This window comes from Sorex araneus, chromosome 2 (genome assembly GCF_027595985.1).
Source record: "Sorex araneus isolate mSorAra2 chromosome 2, mSorAra2.pri, whole genome shotgun sequence".
NCBI classification, from domain to species: domain Eukaryota; kingdom Metazoa; phylum Chordata; class Mammalia; order Eulipotyphla; family Soricidae; genus Sorex; species Sorex araneus.
Window position 1 is genome coordinate 17,930,774 of NC_073303.1, and position 17,975 is coordinate 17,948,748.

Here is a 17,975-nt window from a genome sequence, read left to right on the forward strand (position 1 = left end):
CTGGTACGGCGGGGAGGGCGCCTGCCCAAGCCCCTCCAGGAGTTTATCCCTGAACAGGAGCCAGGGGGAAGCCCTGAGCACTGCCAGACGTGCCCCCTCCCCGCCCCCCGGAGAGAAGTGAACGAGGCCCGCTGGGATCGTTCGCCCCAAGACCCGGCAACTCCCCCGTCCGAGGGCACCCCGGCGTAGGGAGACGCTTGAAATCACCAACGGGAAAGAGAAAACCCAACCCTGCCGACCCCGCACTCACCCAGCACCGAGGGCGAGGCCTTGGTGGGGTCCTGCTTCCCGGGGCTGGCGGCCGTGTGCTGCGTGCTGGTGCAGGACGGGCTCATGCCCACGCAGTCGGGGTAGTAGGCGCGCAGCAGGGGCGCCGCCACGCTGTCCTTCAGCAGGGGCGGCAGGATGAGCATGGAGTGCCACCAGGGGCTGGAGACTTCCGACACCCTCTGCAACGGGCCAGGTCAGGGCCGAGGGGAGGGAGGAGGGAGGAGCCCAGCCCCGTCCCCCACGCTGCCCAGGGGGTGCTGTGCTTTCAGAAACCACCCAGGTGGGGGGGGGGGACTTCGAGGAAAGGTTTCTCGGGCTCAGCTGCACCCCCCACTGCCCAGGCTTCAAAAACCCACTGATTCCAGAACACTCTTTTTTTGGACCAGGGGGTGCACCCGGTGATGCTCCGGGGTTCCTCCTGGCTGGCTCTGCACCCAGGAATCACTCCCAGCTCAGGGGACCAGAGGGGACGCCGGGGATCTAATCCCGGGTAGGCCACGTGCAAGGCAAACGCCCTCCCCACTGTCCTATCGCTCCCGCCCCCCGGGTCACTTTTAAAAAGCGGCACCCTTCAGCCTTTGGCCACAGTTCAAGCACGGCCATACGGCCATCTCTCCTCCCTGGCAAGAGACACTTTCTGTTCCGTCCGTCCTTTTTTTTTTTTTTTTCTTTTTTTCTTTTTGGGTCACACCCGGCGATGCACAAAAGTTACTCCTGGCTTATGCACTCGGTAATTTCTCCTGGCGGGGCTGGGGGTTGGGGGACCATATGGGATGCTGGGAATTGAACCCAGGTTGGCTGAGTGCAAGGCAAATGCCCTCCCCGCTGTGCTATTGCTCTAACCCCCACCCCCACCCACACCCGTATTTGCTGTTACTGTTTCCTGGTCTACCCAAAATCCAAAGATTTTGGGGGTCTCGGCTTTGCGGTGGAGTGTTCACGGCACTGCTCCCCAACCTCCGGCCCCTCCCACTCCTCTTCCTTCTCACGGCCCCCCTCTTACTAGTTGCTCCCCTAAGGTCTCATGCCGCACCCTCCCCCCACTCCTGTGGTTTTCACCTGCGGCCACCCTGGAATGTCCTAGAGTGTCCATGGGGGGTGGGGTGGGGGTCCAATGATCGCCACTGAGAAATGCTTCTTTGTGTTACGAATTAAGTTTTTAAAAGGTGCACACCTGGGGCTGGAGCGATAGCACAGTGGGTAGGGCGTTTGCCTTGCACGCAGCCGACCCGGGTTCGATTCCCAGCATCCCACAGGGTCCCCCGAGCACCGCCAGGGGTGATTCCTGAGTGCAGAGCCAGAAGGAGTAACCCCTGTGCATTGCCGGGTATGACCCAAAAAGCCAAAAAAAAAAAAAAAGTGAAAAAGGTGCACACCTATGGACATATCTTACCCAGCCCCTTCTAGAACAGAAGGGATTTAAAGAACACTTGCGGGGACGGCAACTCCCCTCCAACCTCAGCTTCAAACATCTCGGAAAGCTGCACAGGAATCATGAGGAAACGCACAGTAACTCTGAGCAACACCAGAGCTCAGCGTTCTCAACACTTGGCATGAGAACCAAACCAAAAATCATATTTTTCCTGGGGCAGCCAGAAGCGTGCGAAGGATGGCAGCTCAGGCAACAAAGCTCTGCCTGCCGGCCTGCCCCTTTCCAGGAAGGAATCGGGTGTGGCCGCTGGCCTTGGGCCAACACTGTCCAGTTATGGGTCCCGTGTTCTTGTCTTGGGAAGATCCAAGTGTGGGGAATGGAGTGAAAGTATAGCGGGGAGGGCATTTGTCTTGCACACTGTCGACCTGGGTTCGATTCCCAGCATCCCATATGGTCCCCCGAGCACCACCAGGAGTAATTCCAGAGTGCAGAGCCAGGAGTATGACCCAAAAAGGACCATCGCAGGGTGTGACCCGAAAAGGGAAAAAAGAAAAGGAAGATCCAAGTGCAGGAGAGAGGGCATCAGTGGACGTCTCGCCCTCCGGGGAAGGCAATGCTGTAACCTCTTCCTTTTAATTTCCTTTTATTTTTCTTTTTGCTGGGGGCCACACCCAGCAGTGCTCGGGGCTTACGCCTGGCTCTGTGTTCAAGGATCACTCCAGGCAGGCTCGGGGGACCACATGTGGTGTTGAGGGTACGACGCAGGCTGACCCCCCTTGGCAAGGCAAGGCAAGTGCCCTACCTGCTGAGCTATCCCTCACGGCCCCTTATTTCCTTTTCCCATAAAGCCAAGTAACGCATCTTTTCTAGGCTGAGAGACAAGCACCCCCAGCATGACCCCAGCAATCCATCAGAGAGCTCAGGTGTGGGACGACGGGGCTGGTGACCGGCGGCCACGTAAAGAGCCACTCACGGAACGTTCTTGTCATGATGGACGCCGCGAGGAGGCGCCGTGAGCTTTTAGGGCCGAGAGATCGCAGGAATACTCACCAGGTCCTCTGGCTGGGTGCAACAGTTCCCACTGTTCTCGGGCTGCAAAGGAAGGCCAGGCGCTAGTGAGGCGGGTGACAAACACAGTCTTCACTGGCCAACGTGCCCTCGGCAGCCGGCCCGCTCACTGCTCGGAGTGGCAGGGGAGAAAGGCGGAGATGAGGCACGAGCCAGCGGAGGTCTGGGGAGGCAGGGGCCGTCTGGCAGGATGCCGAAGTACTATCAGGATGACTCTGGAGAGCCACCTACCAAAGCACGGAACTTTGGGTTTCTTCTGCTCTCTTGATTATCATTAGTTTGTGGCATTAGAGGCTTTTAGGGGTGTGTCTGCACACCTCTATATGTGTACAGAGTTTTTGTTGTTGTTGTTGATTTTTTGCTTTTTGGGTCACACCTGGCAATGCACAGGGGTCACTCCTGGCTCATGCACTCAAGAATCACCCCTGGCGGTGCCCAGGGGACCATATGGGATGCTGGGATTTGAACCCGGGTCGGCCGCGTGCAAGGCAAACACCCTCCCCACTGTGCTATCATTCCATCCCCTGTGTACAGGATTTACAGCACCCACCTGAAGTCTGAGACAGGCCACCACCAAACACCCCTCCAGGGCCACACAGGGGGATCAGGGGCTGAGGCCTTGCGTGGTCTGCAGCCCATAGGAGCAGCCCTAGACTGAGCCCTGCGCACAGAGCCAGGACTAGCCCCTGGACATCAAGGGGTACAGTCCAAAACCAACCCAAACCGAACCAGGAAGAGGCCCTCGATCTCTTCTTCCCACCCCCTCCCCAGCCCTCCGGCAACCAGCAGGGTCTCACTGAGCCGCACAGCTCCTGTGAAGACGGGAAACTAAGTGCTGAATGGGCACCGACGACACCGAGGCCACAGACACTCAACCCTCATCTCCAGTTCCCTGCTCAGAGCAGCCACGCAGGCATGAGAACCGTATTCCAAGCAGCAGAGCAGGGCCAGAGAGAGAGAGACAGAGAGCACAGCGGGGAGAGCCTTGCCTTGCAGGGGGCCACCCTGGCTCCGATCCCCGGCATCCCATATGGTCTCCTGAGCGATGTCCGAGCACAGTCAGGAGCAATCCCTGAGCACTGCCGGGTGTGGCCCCAAAACAAAACAGAAATACAACCACGCACTTCATTCGCTTTGGCAAGGGGAACGTGTGAACTGACACTTTACCGGGAAATACACTGCACATCTCTGCAAATAAACCACGAACCCGAGACGTCAAAAGGGTAAACTGGACGGCAAGTTTCACAACGCAAAGTTACTTTACTTCTGATATTAGGATTCTAATATCAGGGCTGGAGTGATAGCACAGCCGGTAGGGTGTTTGCCTTGCATGCGGCCGACCCGGGTTCGATCCCCAGCATCCCATATGGTCCCCTGAGCACCGCCAGGAGTAATTCCTGAGTGCAGAACCAGGAGTGACCCCTGAGCATTGCCAGGTGTGACCCAAAAAGAAAAAAAAAAAGATTCTAATATCCATTCCTGATAACCTTTCAGTATCTGTATTGCAAACGACAATGTCCGAAAGGAAAGACAGAGACAGCGAGAGCGAGAGAGCGAGAGAGAGAGAGAGAAGAAAAGCGTCTGGCATAGAGGCAGATGTGGGGGGCTGGTGGAGAGAACCTGGGTGCCGGGCAATGTCCACTGGTGGAGCGGTGGGTGTTGGAACGCCGTTTGACTGAACTTAATTATGAACAGCTTTGTGAAGGTCTATCTCACCGTGATCCAATTAAAAAAAAAAGTTAATAAAAAATAAATAAATTCTAATATCCTCTAATGCACTGAAAGAACCAGGTGTGCAGGTGAGTGCTTCCACGGCCCATCACACGTCACAGGCACTAAGGGCCCAAACCAGCACGCGATGCTAGGCCTGGCAGACTGCGACAGGTCCCCCACACCCATTCATGCCTCCCTCACGCACAGGAGCCGGGCCTGTGCGCTTTCTCAGCGCGCTCAGTTATGGATCCGTCTCTTCCTCTGTCCCTGTGGCTGTCTGCGGTTACCTGGTCCTGTCCTGACCAAAGAGATATAAACGGAAACTGCTTCTAGAACTTCCAGGGAAGTGCCTTTCCCTAAGAGGGAAAACCTCAGCTGGCACAACCCTCCATTCCTCTCTCCCTTTCTCTCCTCCCTCCCTCTCTCCTTCCTCCTTGTCTCTTTCTCCCTCCTTTCCCCCTCTTTCCCTCTCCCTCTCTCACCCTTCCTCCCTCTTTCTCTCTCTGTCTCTCTATCTCTCTGTCTCTGTCTCTGTCTATCTCTGTCTCTCTATCTGTCTCTCTCTGTCCCTGTCTCTCTCTCCCCCCCACCATCCCTCTCCCCCACCCCTCCATCTCCCTTCCAGCTTGGCCTTTTTCTTTTTTTGGCTTTTCAGGTCACACCCAACACGGCTCTGCCCTCGGGAATTACTCCAGGCAGTGCACCCAGCGGACCAAATGGGATGCCGGGGATCGAACCCGTTGGCCCTTTATTTACTGCTTAGAATTCGGACCCCAGGTTGTCCATCACACCAGCCCCCTGGCGCAGAGACCCTCCGCAATGGGTCCATTCCGCAGCTCGCAGTGGGATCGGGAGCTAGAGACTGGTGAGCCCGGGCAGCCGATTTCCAAACTGCTTATCATGAAGGGAAAAAAAAACCCAAATCACTGCTTAGGCCACCGGGCGGGGCTGCACCGAGAGACCAACACAGTCCTGAGACGGGGGATGGACAGAGTCCATGGGAGACACACACGGCACCTCGACTTTCGGACAACGAACCCCCCGCCCCCCACCCAGTGCGCCACCCACGGAGCTCACCTTGATGGCAGAATTCAGCTTCCAGCCGCACCGGTAGGTCCGCGCGATCTGGGAGGTGAGCTGCGTCTCCTTGGTGAGCTGCCGCCACTTCCCGCACTCCGGGTTTGTGCACTGGACCTGCGGGGGGCGAGGCAGGACGAGGTCAGGGCACGGCCAGGGGCCAGGGGCCTGGGCAGGCTCCTGTCCTCCGCTGCCCAGGCCTGCCGGGATCCCACATCCCACACCCACGGGGTGACCGTCTCCCCCGGGCCTCCCCTCGGCCCCTGCAGCCCCCTTCTCAGCCCCGAGCAGCAACCTGGGATCCGCTCTGAGCTCAGACAGTGCCAGGGGAAGGGGTCTGCAGGCCGTGGGGAGGGTTCCCGGCTCCCAACGGCAGAACCGAGGCCCGGCTGCGGCTGGTCACAGAACACGCACACGGGGGGGGTGCGCGCGGGGACCCTGCATGAGAGTATGCCACAGGAAACAAATCTTTTTGGGTTTTGGGCCACGCCCAGTGATGCTCGGGGGTTCCTCCTGGCTCTGCAGACAGGAATTACTCCTGGCAGGGCTCAGGGACCATAGGGATGCTGGGGATGGAAGCCAGGTCGACGGCATACAGGCAAACAAATGCCTTCCTTGCTGTAACATTGCTCAAACCCCTAGGAAATGGATCTTTGTGGGTTTTGTTTTTTTTTTGCCTTTGTTGGGGGGATCATACCCAGCAATGCACAGGGGTCACTCCTGACTCTGTACTCAGGAATTACTCCTGGTAGTACTTGGGGGACCCTATGGGACGCTGGGAACTGAACCCAGGTCAGCCATGTGCAATGCAAGGCAAACACCCTACCCGCTGTGCTATGGCACCAGCCCCTCGGAAATGGATCTTAACAAAGGTGCCAAGGAAACCCACAATGTCTGCCGGGCGGCTGTAAATACTGTGCCACGGCTGCTTCACAGTCGGCCAAAACTCACGCTACCTCAGGTGATAACTCGGAGAAAGGGGTGATGAGAGACAGGAACTCTCCGTACTAGCGCTGCAACTTCTCATTCCCAGGAGTTGGAACTGTTCCAAGATGAAAAGCTTGCGGGTCAGGGCACGGAGATGGGACACAGAGTGAAGGCCCCTCTCTGCCCGAGGCCGACCCTGGCTGGGCCGATCCCCAGCACCACGTGGTCCCTCAGGCGCCTCAGTCACAGGTTAGGAGTAGCCCCTGAGCACCGCTGAGAAGGCCGCCCCAGAAAACAAAACAAAAACACTCCTTAGGAGAGAAAGAAATGGCTCAAAGGGCCGAGCACAGGCTTCGTATGCAGAGAGTCTCAGCCGGATTTCCCCCACACCACAGGGACCCCCGAGCACCAAGCCGGGAGTAGCTCCTGAACAGCACCGGCTGGGGGATCCAGCCCCCGCACACACACAAAATAAAGAACAAAAACAAAATCTAATTAGGATTGGAGAACAAAATTGTGTTTAAGCATACAAATAAAAATATGAACACGAATAAAGAATAGAGAGATCGGGGCTGGAGCAATAGCATAGCGGGTAGGGCGCTTGCCTTGCACACGGCTGACCCAGGCTGACCCAGGTTCGAATCCCAGCATCCCATATGGTCCCCTGAGCACCGCCAGGGGTAATTCCTGAGTGTAGAACCAGGAGTAACCCCTGTGCATTGCTGGGTGTGACCCAAAAAGCAAAAAAAAAAAAAAAAAAAGAATAGAGAGATGATACCATGTTTAGCAGCACCTAATACCAGCTTCAGCCTCCTCTGTGTATCATGCTGAATCCTTTTTTTAATTTTTTATTTTTTTTGGCTTTTTGGTCATGCCTAGTGATTCTCAGGAGTTACTACCAGCTTTGCACTCAGGAATTACTCCTGGCAGTGCTCGGGGAACCACATGGGATGCTAGGGACTGAACCCGAGTCGGCCTCGTGCAAGGCAAACACCCTACCGCTGTGCTGTTGCTCCAGCCCCCTCACTTTTTTTTAACAGAAATTTCAATGCCAGAGCCCCAAGTTGGATCCCCAGCACTGCCTGGTCCCCTGAGCACCACCAGAAGTGACCCCAAACACTGAGCCAGGAGGCCCTGAAAACTGCCAGAGACACAAATAACTAGAAAGATGGACATAGAACAACAAGAAAGCTACCCAGACCAACCTGGACTCTCCACTGCCCACGTAAACGCTTTAGAGAAGGACGAAGGATAGAGAGCCCTGGAAAGCTACCCACATCAACCTGGGCTCCCCACTGCCCAGGGAAACGCTTTGGAGAAGCACGAAGGCCCGTGCGTTACCCAGTACGGGAGCTGCTGGTCCGCCATGAAGGCCTTGAGGCTGGGCTCGCTTTTCCCGTTGCTCGTCCAGATCTTCTTCCACGTAGCGTATTTCTCATACCCATCTTTATGGCTGGAAAGCAAGAGTCTCAATGAGATTTTCAAAAATGGAAGGGAAGGTAATAAATTTCCCATGACGGGTGCGCCACCTTCTAAAGAAGGGGGACAGTGCCGTGGTCCCTGCCTTGGGGCCAGCGGGTGGGGAGACTCTGTGGCTTTTTGTGCAATTTTAATGCCTCAGGCCTGACACCCAATGGCTGGCACCCCAATTTAGACAACATACAAGGTCAGGTGATGCAGATTCGTATATAAAGTCACAAACCCATTACAAGTCGTTACACACCATTTCTGATTATGCTTCTAAGTGATATAATTAAAATAATTATAAATCAATCTGCATTCCAGCCCCTCGTCCTACACCTTCCCCCACGTCTTTAATCCCTCTTAAGTGCTGCCGCAGAGAGCAAAGCAGCTCCTAGACTGCTGGAGACCTGGGGTCTATAACCACAAACCGGTATCAGCAGACTACTGATACATATCGGTATTACTGTTAACTACCATCACTGTCACTGTCACTGTCACCCGCTGCTCATCTATTTGCTTGAGTGGGCACCAGTAACATCTCCACTGTAAGACTTGTTACTGTTTTTGGCATATGAATACGCCACGGGGAGCTTGCCAGGCTCTGCCGTGCGGGCAGGATACTCTCGGTAGCTTGCCAGGCTCTCCAAGAGGGACGGAGGAATCAAACCCGGGTTGGCCGTGTGCAAGACAAATACCCTACCCGCTGTGCTATCACTCCAGCCCGACTACCGTAATTAACAATAATTATAGTTATGAGGTCGGAATGACAGTACAGCGGGTAGGGTGTTTGTTTTGCACTCAACCGACCTGGGTTCAATCCTCGACATCCCATATGGTCCCCCAAGCACTGCCAGGAGTGATTCCTGAGCGAAGAGCCAGGAGGTACCCCTGAGCATCACCAGGTGTGACCCAAAATGAAAAAAAAAAATAATAAAGACAAACTATAGTTATTCTCTCTCCATGGTGCTGGCACAGGCCTGGCAGACTCAGTGGAGTAATTCAGCAAGGCGGGGGTGGAGGGCAACGGCCCCCCCTCCAGTGCTCCCCCGCCCAGGCCCCCAAACCCCATTCAAAGAACAAACCTTCTGTAGTAGTGGTCGAAACACTCATTGCAGAAATGCTCCCCGCAAGAGAGGTGATACCACCGGGACGTGTAGCCGTTCCTGGCACACCTGACGGAAGACATTTGTTAAAAGAGGGGCCGGGGAGGGCGTTGGCCTGGCACGTGGCTGACCCAGGCTCAATCCCCAGCACCCCGTCTGATTCCCCTGAGCACCACCAGGAGTGATCCCTGAGCACAATCCAGGAGTGGGGCCTGAGCACAATCCAGGAGTGGGGCCTGAGCACAATCCAGGAGTGGGACCTTAGCACTGTTGGGTGTGGCCCAAAAGCCAGAAAGAAAAAAAAAGGCAAGTAGAAACATTTCCGAGTCCACCCAGTACCTGCCAGTAGCCTACCCTGCAGCATCTCCTGTGTTACTCTGCTCACACCTGACATGGCGTCACACCATGTCAGGTTGACTCCCCGCCCCCCCCGCCCTGAAGACCTCCAGAATCCAACCACAGCCATGCTCAAGGCCACTCTCCACACGCTTGAACGAGCCTCACCTACAGGGGAACCTGCAGAAAAACTCAGGTATGCGGGGCCCATGACTGAGATCTCCAAGCCCGCTCAGAACAGGACTGAGCCTCCTCCACCCAGCTCCCCAGTTTTCCAGTAGCTTGGCAGTCACACCCACAAACTGCCCCCAGCGCCATACAATCTCATCAACGGCCAAGACCCAGAGACTATGAAATCAAGCTCCCGGAAGAGAGCGACACAGAATATCCTGCAGCGCGTCCTCTCACACTCTAGCCCACTGATGTACCAAGAGCAGCACACGTTTGTTTGCTTTTAACATACATGCTTGGAATCTCTCATATAAAGGCTCAGATGGCTCCAGGGTGAAACACAACCATCTTCACACACTGTCCTCTTAACGGTGGTGGGAAGGTGCATGGGGCTGGGATTGGCGTTTCAACATTATTTGTAATGAACCATTGGGAACAACTTTACAAAAATTAAAAGTTAAAAAACAAAAAGGCAGGAGTGTGGGGCCCAAGAGGGCAGGTGGGGTTTGAGCCCCAGCATCCCATACGGTGGGACTGATCCCTGCGTGCAGAGTCAGAAGCCCTGAGCTTCGCTATTGCCAAGAGTGGCCCCCAAACAAAACCAAACCCCAAAACAGCAGGAGTGCATCAGTGACCACCCAGAGCCGCAGCGGCTGTGTTGCCTGAGGGGGAGAAATACTCGTTGGTCCCTCCAGGGGTGCTCGAGGGTCCCCTCCCCTGTCCGTGCTCCTCCCCCTGACCCGCACACACAACCAGCAGGGACCCAGCGAGGGCTGATGAGATCAGAGGCCCCAGGCCGGCCACCAGCATGGGTTCTGTCTCCCGGGAACGCTGGTCCCCGCAGACCTACCTCTCGGAAGCACTGGCGAAGCACACGGGACAGGTGGCCGTGCAGCCCGCCTTCTCACACTTCCGGTACTTCTTCTCGCACCCGCCGTCCTCGTCGTCGTCTAGGATCTCCGTGGCCTTTTTCTTCGCCTGCAGCAGAGAGCCAGCTGAGGTGAAAGCGGGCACCCGGGATGGACAGGAGCGAAGGGGGCGCGGGGCTGACTCCTGGACTCGCAGGCGAGTCTGACCACCTCCTGGCATCCTGGCCAGCTCTGTGGAATGCACGTGTGCAAACACGCACAAACTCGCTGCAGACACAGGCCGGCTCTGCGGGATACGCGTGTGCAAACACGCATGAACTCGCTGCAGACACAGGCCAGCTCTGTGGAATGCATGTATGCAAACACGCATGAACCTGCTACTGCAGACACGGGCCAGCTCTGCGGATGCGCACGTGCAAACATGCAAGAACTCACTGCAGATTCAGGAGTGCTTCGGTGCCAAGCCTCTGAGCAGAGGGCAGGCCCGGGGAGCCTTTCTTAGGAAAAAAGCTAAGAACAAACGCGACTCCAAGGCAAAGCCACTTTTATTGACTACTGCAAACAAAACCTAGGAGAATTCTAGAAAAGGAATAACAATATTTATTAAAAAAAAAATTAAAGATTTTTTTTTCTTTTGGGGGCTGGAGTATAGTACAGCTTGCATTGCTTGTGGCCAACTCAAATTTGCTCTCTGGCATCCCCATAGGTCCCCTGAGCCTGCCAGGAGTGATCCTTGAGCACAGAGCCAGGGGAGGGAGGGAGGGAGGGAGGGAAGGGAGGGAAGGGAAGGAAGGGAGGAAGGAAGGAAAGAAGGAAGGAAGGAAGGAAGGAAGGAAGGAAGGAAGGAAGGAAGGAAGGAAGGAAGGAAGGAAGGAAGGAAGGAAGGAAGGAAGGAAGGGAGGAAGGAAGGAAGGGAGGAAGGGAGGGAGGGAGGAAGGGAGGGAGGGAGGGGACTACTGGGACCAGAGAGAGAGTACAGTGGGTAAGGCGCTTGCCTTCCAACCTGGGTTCAATCCCTGGTATCCCACATGGTCCCCTAAGTGTGCCAGTCAGGAATAAGCCCTGCCTCAACTGGGTGGTCCAACCGCACCTCCCCAAAACTATAAAAAGGGGGGAAAAAAGCATATGAAGGAGGAAGGGAGAGAAGGAAGAAGAGTGCCCCGAAAGGGGTTGTCTACTTTTTAAAAAGGGTTTCAAACTAAATTTCCTTGTGAGTTGTTAATAGAAAGTGTTAATAGAAAGTTTCGTGGTTTGGGGCCACACCCAGCGGGGCCCAGGGATCATTCCTAGCAGGACTCGGGGGACTATCTGGAATCTTGGAAATCGAGCCCAGGTTGGCCATGCACAAGGGAAGCAACTATCCACTGTGCTATCTTAGATGGCTGTATACTCAGGGTCTTGTCAAAACTCTTGGCTGGGCCTGGGAGAAAGTATCTGCTCTGCAAATACCGCAGGGCAGTGCCAATTGTCTGAGTGCCGCAGGGAAAGGGGAGTCACCTGAGCACCACCAAGTGTGGCAGTAAAGATGAGTCTCCCTTGTGCAAAAGGTGTCATGAGTAGAAAAGGCTTAGGCCCCGCCTTATGCCACACATGCTAGATGTTCTGCCTGATACCCTTTCATCACACTCTACTGTGATTATCTGGGACTGATTTTCAAAGGCTGCAAGGCCCTGGAGAAGCAGAATTCCATCTTTTCTTTTCTTTTGGGGCCCCACCGAGCTGTGCTCAGGGATCGCTCCTAGCAAGGGTCAGGAGACCTGATGGGGTCTCAGGGATCGAACCGGGGTCAGCAGTGCGCAAAGCACTTCCCTACCACGGGTAGTGTCATTCCGGCCTCCGGAATTGTAGCTCCTCCTCTCCAGTGCTTTTATCACAATCCTAGAATCTCTGTGCACGCGAAACACCTGCACAAACCAGCGAAATCAACAATGAGCAAATGAGCAGTACCTGCCGCCCAGAGCTCCGCAAAGGAAGGGTGTCCGCAAAGGTGTCGAAGGGTGCTTTCTTCTTGGTCCTCCCCCGGGAAGTGGCCATTGCGTTGGGAAATCTGCAGGCAGAGAAGAAGACGAAACCGTTAGCAATAACTGGGATCTGCGAACCCAGCCAACAGCCTGGAGGGAAGCTATGCACCCACACTCAGCAGTCAGACTCCTGGGTGTCCGGCCATCACCCCCAAGTTACTGAGCTGCTGAAAGTCTCAGGGTCGCCTACACAAAAGGGGGGCAGCAAGAGGGCATCAGAGCACAGAGGACACAGTTGGAAACACCAGGCCCAGCATAAGCATTCAACAAATACTCAGTAATCGTATGGACATTTCGAAACACCACAGTGAGGGGGCTGGAATGGGAGCACAGCAGGTAAGACATTCGCCTTGCAGGAGGCTGACCTGGTTCGATTCCCGGCATCCCACAGGGTCCCCCACACTCATCAGGACCAGGAATGATCCCTGAGCACAGAGCCAGGAGTAACCCCTGACTATCACCCAGTATGACCCAAAAAATAAAAGGATAAAAAATTTTAAAGTAAGGGGCTGGTGCAATAGCACAGAGGGTAGGGCATTTGCCTTGCACACGGCCAACCCGGGTTCGATTCCCAGCATTCCATATGGTCCCCTGAGCACCGCCAAGAGTAATTCCTGAGTGCATGAGCCAGGAGTAACCCCTGTGCAATGCCAGGTGTGACCCAAAAGCAAAAAAAAAAAAAAAAAAAAAATCAAATAAAAATTTTTTTTTACTTCTCAAAAATGAGAAGTATAACCATTACCTAAGTTACACTGTTGTGAAAAACTCAATATAACCAGTTTTTATCTGCCATGTTGCTTTCATCTGACTGTGTCTTAGAAGTTGCTGAATTTTATTTTTTTTTGGAGGGGGAGGTCACACCCAGCAACACACAGGGGTTACTCCCGGCGTTGCTTGGAAGACCATATGGGATGCTGGGAATCAAACCTGGGTCGGTCGTGTGCAAGACCAACACCCTACCCGTTGTGCTATGGCTCCAGCCCCCGTTACTGAATTTTTATCTTGAACTATGCTTCTGAAAAAAGAAAACTGGGAGTGGTGGCGGCAGCTACAGAGGAACCCCCCCTCACCCCATGTAAAAATTAAATGAAAGGGAAAAAAAAGAAAACTCATTCAATTCCTTCCAGTAAGACCTAACAAATAAGCATCAAACAGGGGGCTGGAGCAATACGACAGCAGATATGGCACTTGCCCTGCAGGAAGCTGACCCGGGTTCCATCCCTGGCAGCCCTTATTGTCCTCTGAGCTGGCCAGGAGTAAGCACTGAGCCCCTCCAGGTATAAACCCTGAGCCCCTCTGGGAGTAAGCCCTGAGCCCCTCCAGGTATAAACCCTGAGTCCCTCCAGCGCTTACTCTAGAAAGCGCTCATAAAAACCACATGCTGCCTGGCTCATTTGTGAACACAGTGATTTTTTTTTTGTTTGTTGTTGTTATTGTTCTGCTGGTGTTTTACTTAGATGCCAGGGATTGGATCATGGTTCCATCAGATCTCTATCTCAAGTCCCAAGAAATGTGGGTTAGTCGTCTAAAAAAAAAATTTGGAGTTCTCAAATTAGTCTCAAAACAAGATAGTTGGGGCTGGAGCGATAGCACAGCGGGTAGGGCGTTTGCCTTGCACGAGGCCAACCCAGGTTCGAATCCCAGCATCCCATATGGTCCCCTGAGCACCGCCAGGACTAATTCCTGAGTGTAAAACCAGGAATAACCCCTGTGCATTGCCAAAAAGCAAAAAAAAAAAAACAGGATAGTTAAGTAAAAAATTAAGAACCCAAATCTACATGAAAAATAACATATAGTATTCATGAAAGTGTAAATAACCAAATTAATTTTTTTCTAATTTATATTGGACACGGAATGAAAAATGCTTAGCAGAAGTACTCAACCACATATGGATTCCGCAAGTCCTCCTCATGTTTACTCTACAAAGGGACACACACAAAATGACACAATCAAAAAAAAAAAAAAGAATGGGACAAATAGGACACTTGACTGGATAAAAGAATCTGAAAGCAAAAGTGTTATCATAATGGGCTGGAGTGATAGCATAGCGGGGAGAGTCTGCCTTGCAGGCAGCTGACCTGGGTTCGATTCCCAGCATCCCATATGGTCCCCCGTATACCGCCAGGAGTAACTCCTGAGTGCAGAGGCAGGAGTAACCCCGGTGCATCGCCAGGTGTGACCCAAAAAGCAAAAATAAAATAAAATAAAATAAAATGTGTTATCATGAGATGGAAATTCAACATCCATAATCACAAATTGGGAGAAGAGCTGTGAGGAGCCTGTGATCCAGTGCTCTCTCTGTGCGATACACTCACACTTATACAAACACTGTCCATGGACTACGGACAATCCGTGGGAAAATCTCAAATTCACCATCTACATCAGCTTTGAGAAATGACACCCATGTCAAAGACGCCCTTGGAACCAACGAGTGTAATGGACAGATGCACCCAAACATGCTCTGAAATGCAGGTCTCTGCGCAGTAAGTGAATTACTACCCTGCAGGACTCATTATTCTGATGGATAAGGTACAAGTCACGTTCAAAGCACTACGACTGGGCCAGAGGGACAGGACAGGAGACTCGATGCTTTCCCGCCACACAGATAACTTGGGCTCGATCCCTGGCACCACCCAAGGCCCCAAGCACTGCCAGGGGCCACTCCAAAGCATGGAACCACAAAGAGCCTCTGAGCATCACCAGGTATGTCCCCAAGTCCCCCCAAAATAAAGTACATGAAAGTACTACCACTGTCTACCTATCTGGAGAAGCTTTCGCAGTCACAGTTTTCTTTTCAAAGAGCTATTCAATCTAACAAATCTCGTCTATGTCTCGCACTTTTTAAACAAACCACAAAATGGCATTATACAAATATATAACATGCAAGCATATGGTCTACATGAGTATTGTATCTAAAATATTTGTTGAGTTCACTGTGGCACTTAGGAACACAAAATCTGTATATTCATAAATATTTGACCCACGACGCAGGAATTCGAGTGTTTCCAAAAGAAGCAATTTGGGGAGCTGGAGTGATAGCACACCGGGTAGGGCATTTGCCTTACACGCGGCCGACCCGGGTTTGAATCCCAGCGTCCCATATGGTCCCCCGAGCACCGCCAGGAGTAATTCCTGAGTGCAGAGCCAGGAGTAACCCCTGAACATCACCGGGTGTGACCTAAAACCAAAAAAAAAAAAGAAAGAAAAAGAAGCAATTTGGAACTGTATGCAACTCAATGGTGCACAGAAAAATGTGTATTTAATAATTTAATACTAATAATAATAGATGAACGGCTAAGAGAAAATGAAAACCTTAGATACAAGATGATTATTAAACTTGAGTGAGGCTTTGGAGTGGGATATTTGATTTTATACTTTAACAGTTGTACAGCCTCATCCTTTTTGGACACTTATTATAATTTTCTGCTGCTGTGTTTTGGATCTGAAAATAGAAAAAAAATTCTTTGATTTTCAATATATAAATATAAAAAAGTCCATATAACTTAAACATAAATATATTTATATATCCCGTATTATCAAAGCATCACTGATACAAATATTCTCTGAGGGAGTGGGAAGTGGCCCACACCCATCTACGCTCCGGCCTTACTCTTGGCTCTTAGGGATCACTCCCAGGGCTGCTGACCGGAAGTGGTGGACCAAATGCAAAGCCAGGATGGGAGCCACCTCCGATGCGTGCAGAGCAAGCACCTTACCCACCCTATTTCTCCCAGAAAGACATAATCTAAAAATTCTTTCTCACCTCTTTCTTCAAATTAATAAACACACCTCACTTTGGATATAATCCCTTTGTTTATATCCTTTTGGTTTTTTTTGTATAATCCTTTTGTTTCAGTTCAATATAATTTTATAATTTTACAAGCTTATTTCTTCCTAATTTTCAAGTCAAAGATTTTAATTTCCTTTTACTGTGATCAAAGAAAAAGTGGAAATCTGAGTAGGCAAATAACTAAACTGGGTATCTCAGTATCTAGATTTATTTCAAAAATTCCCCAATTTTTTTCCTCCCAAAACAACTCTGCTTTTAAAACGCATGTAACTCACTGCAGCTATTAATCGGAAGGGCTCCAAGTACTAACGGAAGGCAAAGTGAAATCAACATAATTTCTGAAACAGGACAAATGACTAGAAACTTCTTCAGAGACAACAGGAAAAGAGAAATTTTCCTTTGCGCGACTTAAAAGACAGCCTGCTAGCTTTGTGCACCCACACGAAGCGCATTCCCTCAATTCAGATCCCGACCCATCATCCGGCTGTTGATTTTCCTCTGTGCCCATGACAATTAATTATTAATGGTGACTGTTTCCCAAGTCTTGCAAAGGAGAAACCTTTCCCCTCTCCTCCCACTCACTTTCCCTGCACTAAAACAATGCAAAAAAAAAAAAAGTAAGTCCAACAAAATGCACCCAAAAATCAAAATTAAATTAAAAATAAAAATAATAATAAAATAATAATAATAATAACTCAGCTGCGTCTAGCTAGGTCGGAGTGAGCGCCCTCCCCCAAGCGGACAAGTCTCCAGTCCTGGGGTGCACGCCGCTACGGGAAGACTGGGCCTCCTCCGGCTGCGCTCCACGCCACCGAACCCCCAACTTCTCCACGTCTGGGCCCGACTCTTCGCTCCTCTTTTCACCTCCAGCTGCCACCCCCGGGGACGAGCCGCCCCCCGCCCCTGCACGCGGGTCCGCGTCCCGGAGGAGTTACCCCAGCAACTCGGTCCACGCCAAACGTTCGCTCTCCGGAGCGTCCACGCGCCGTGGCTGGGTCCGACGCCGCCGCCGACACACCTGCCGGGGCTGCGCGCTCGCCCCGCCGCCGCCCCCGCACCCCGCACCCCGCGCCCCGCGCCGCAGCCGCCCGAGGGTGGGAGTCCGGACGCCCCCGCCCCAGAGGGGTGCGCTGGGACCCCCGTCCACGCCCCCGCAGGTGCGGGGACACCCCCACCCTGGAGCGCGCCCCCCACGTTTCCGACGTCTGCAGCTGCCGCCTCGCTTCCGTTTCTGCTCCCAAGAAGTCCCCCCACTTCCCGGGGGCTCACCGTGGGGGGCGAGGCGCGTCGGGGAGAAGGCGCCGCTGGAGAGTCCAAAATTAATAATGAGGAGGAGGAGGGGGAGGCGGGGGTGAGCAGCAGGGGGCGTCGGGGGACCCCCGCGGCCACTGCATCCCAGCCCGCGCGCCCCACTTCCAAGCGCGGCGACGCTCGCGGGACTCCCCGTGCCTCCCCAGCACGCCCACCTCCCCAGGACCCCTCCCAGCCGGGAGGAGGGCCGGCTGCCCCTGCAGCGCGCCGGCTTTGTGCGGCGCTGTCACCCCCGCGACCACCCGGCCCCGCGCGCGCCCCGCACCTCGCAGCGCCGCTCCGGGCTGCGCGCGTCTGTCGGGAGCCGCGCGGCGCGCAGCAGCCCCGGCTCGGCCGCCGCCGCCGCCGCCGCCGCTTCCGCCCCTGTCACGGCGTGACCCGCGCTGGGCGGAGCCGCCGCGCCCGGGCAGGACTCGGTCCCCGCCTCCCGCCCCCCCGCCGCCGCCGCCGCCGCCGCCGCCGCGCCGCTCGTCCCGCCCCCGC

General features: G+C 53.7%; 1 protein-coding gene across 2 annotated transcripts in view; it reads right to left on the minus strand.

Annotated features, from left to right (window-relative positions):
* Positions 1-17,893, minus strand: part of KDM1B (lysine demethylase 1B) — a 44,556-nt gene extending 26,663 nt beyond the window's left edge. Inside the window, exons 1-8 of one of the 2 annotated variants that reach the window (XM_055126845.1) lie at positions 17,758-17,893; positions 12,318-12,417; positions 10,352-10,479; positions 8,974-9,063; positions 7,769-7,880; positions 5,501-5,617; positions 2,693-2,734; positions 251-449 (exon numbers count right to left, since the gene is read on the minus strand). In XM_055126845.1, the coding sequence (XP_054982820.1) occupies positions 251-449; positions 2,693-2,734; positions 5,501-5,617; positions 7,769-7,880; positions 8,974-9,063; positions 10,352-10,479; positions 12,318-12,404 (775 nt within the window). In that variant the 5' untranslated portion in view covers positions 12,405-12,417; positions 17,758-17,893. Of the gene's footprint in view, positions 1-250; positions 450-2,692; positions 2,735-5,500; positions 5,618-7,768; positions 7,881-8,973; positions 9,064-10,351; positions 10,480-12,317; positions 12,418-17,450; positions 17,621-17,757 lie in introns of those variants that run through there. The other variant, XM_055126846.1, reaches the window with a different exon arrangement.
* Between the last annotated feature and the right edge of the window lie 82 nt (positions 17,894-17,975).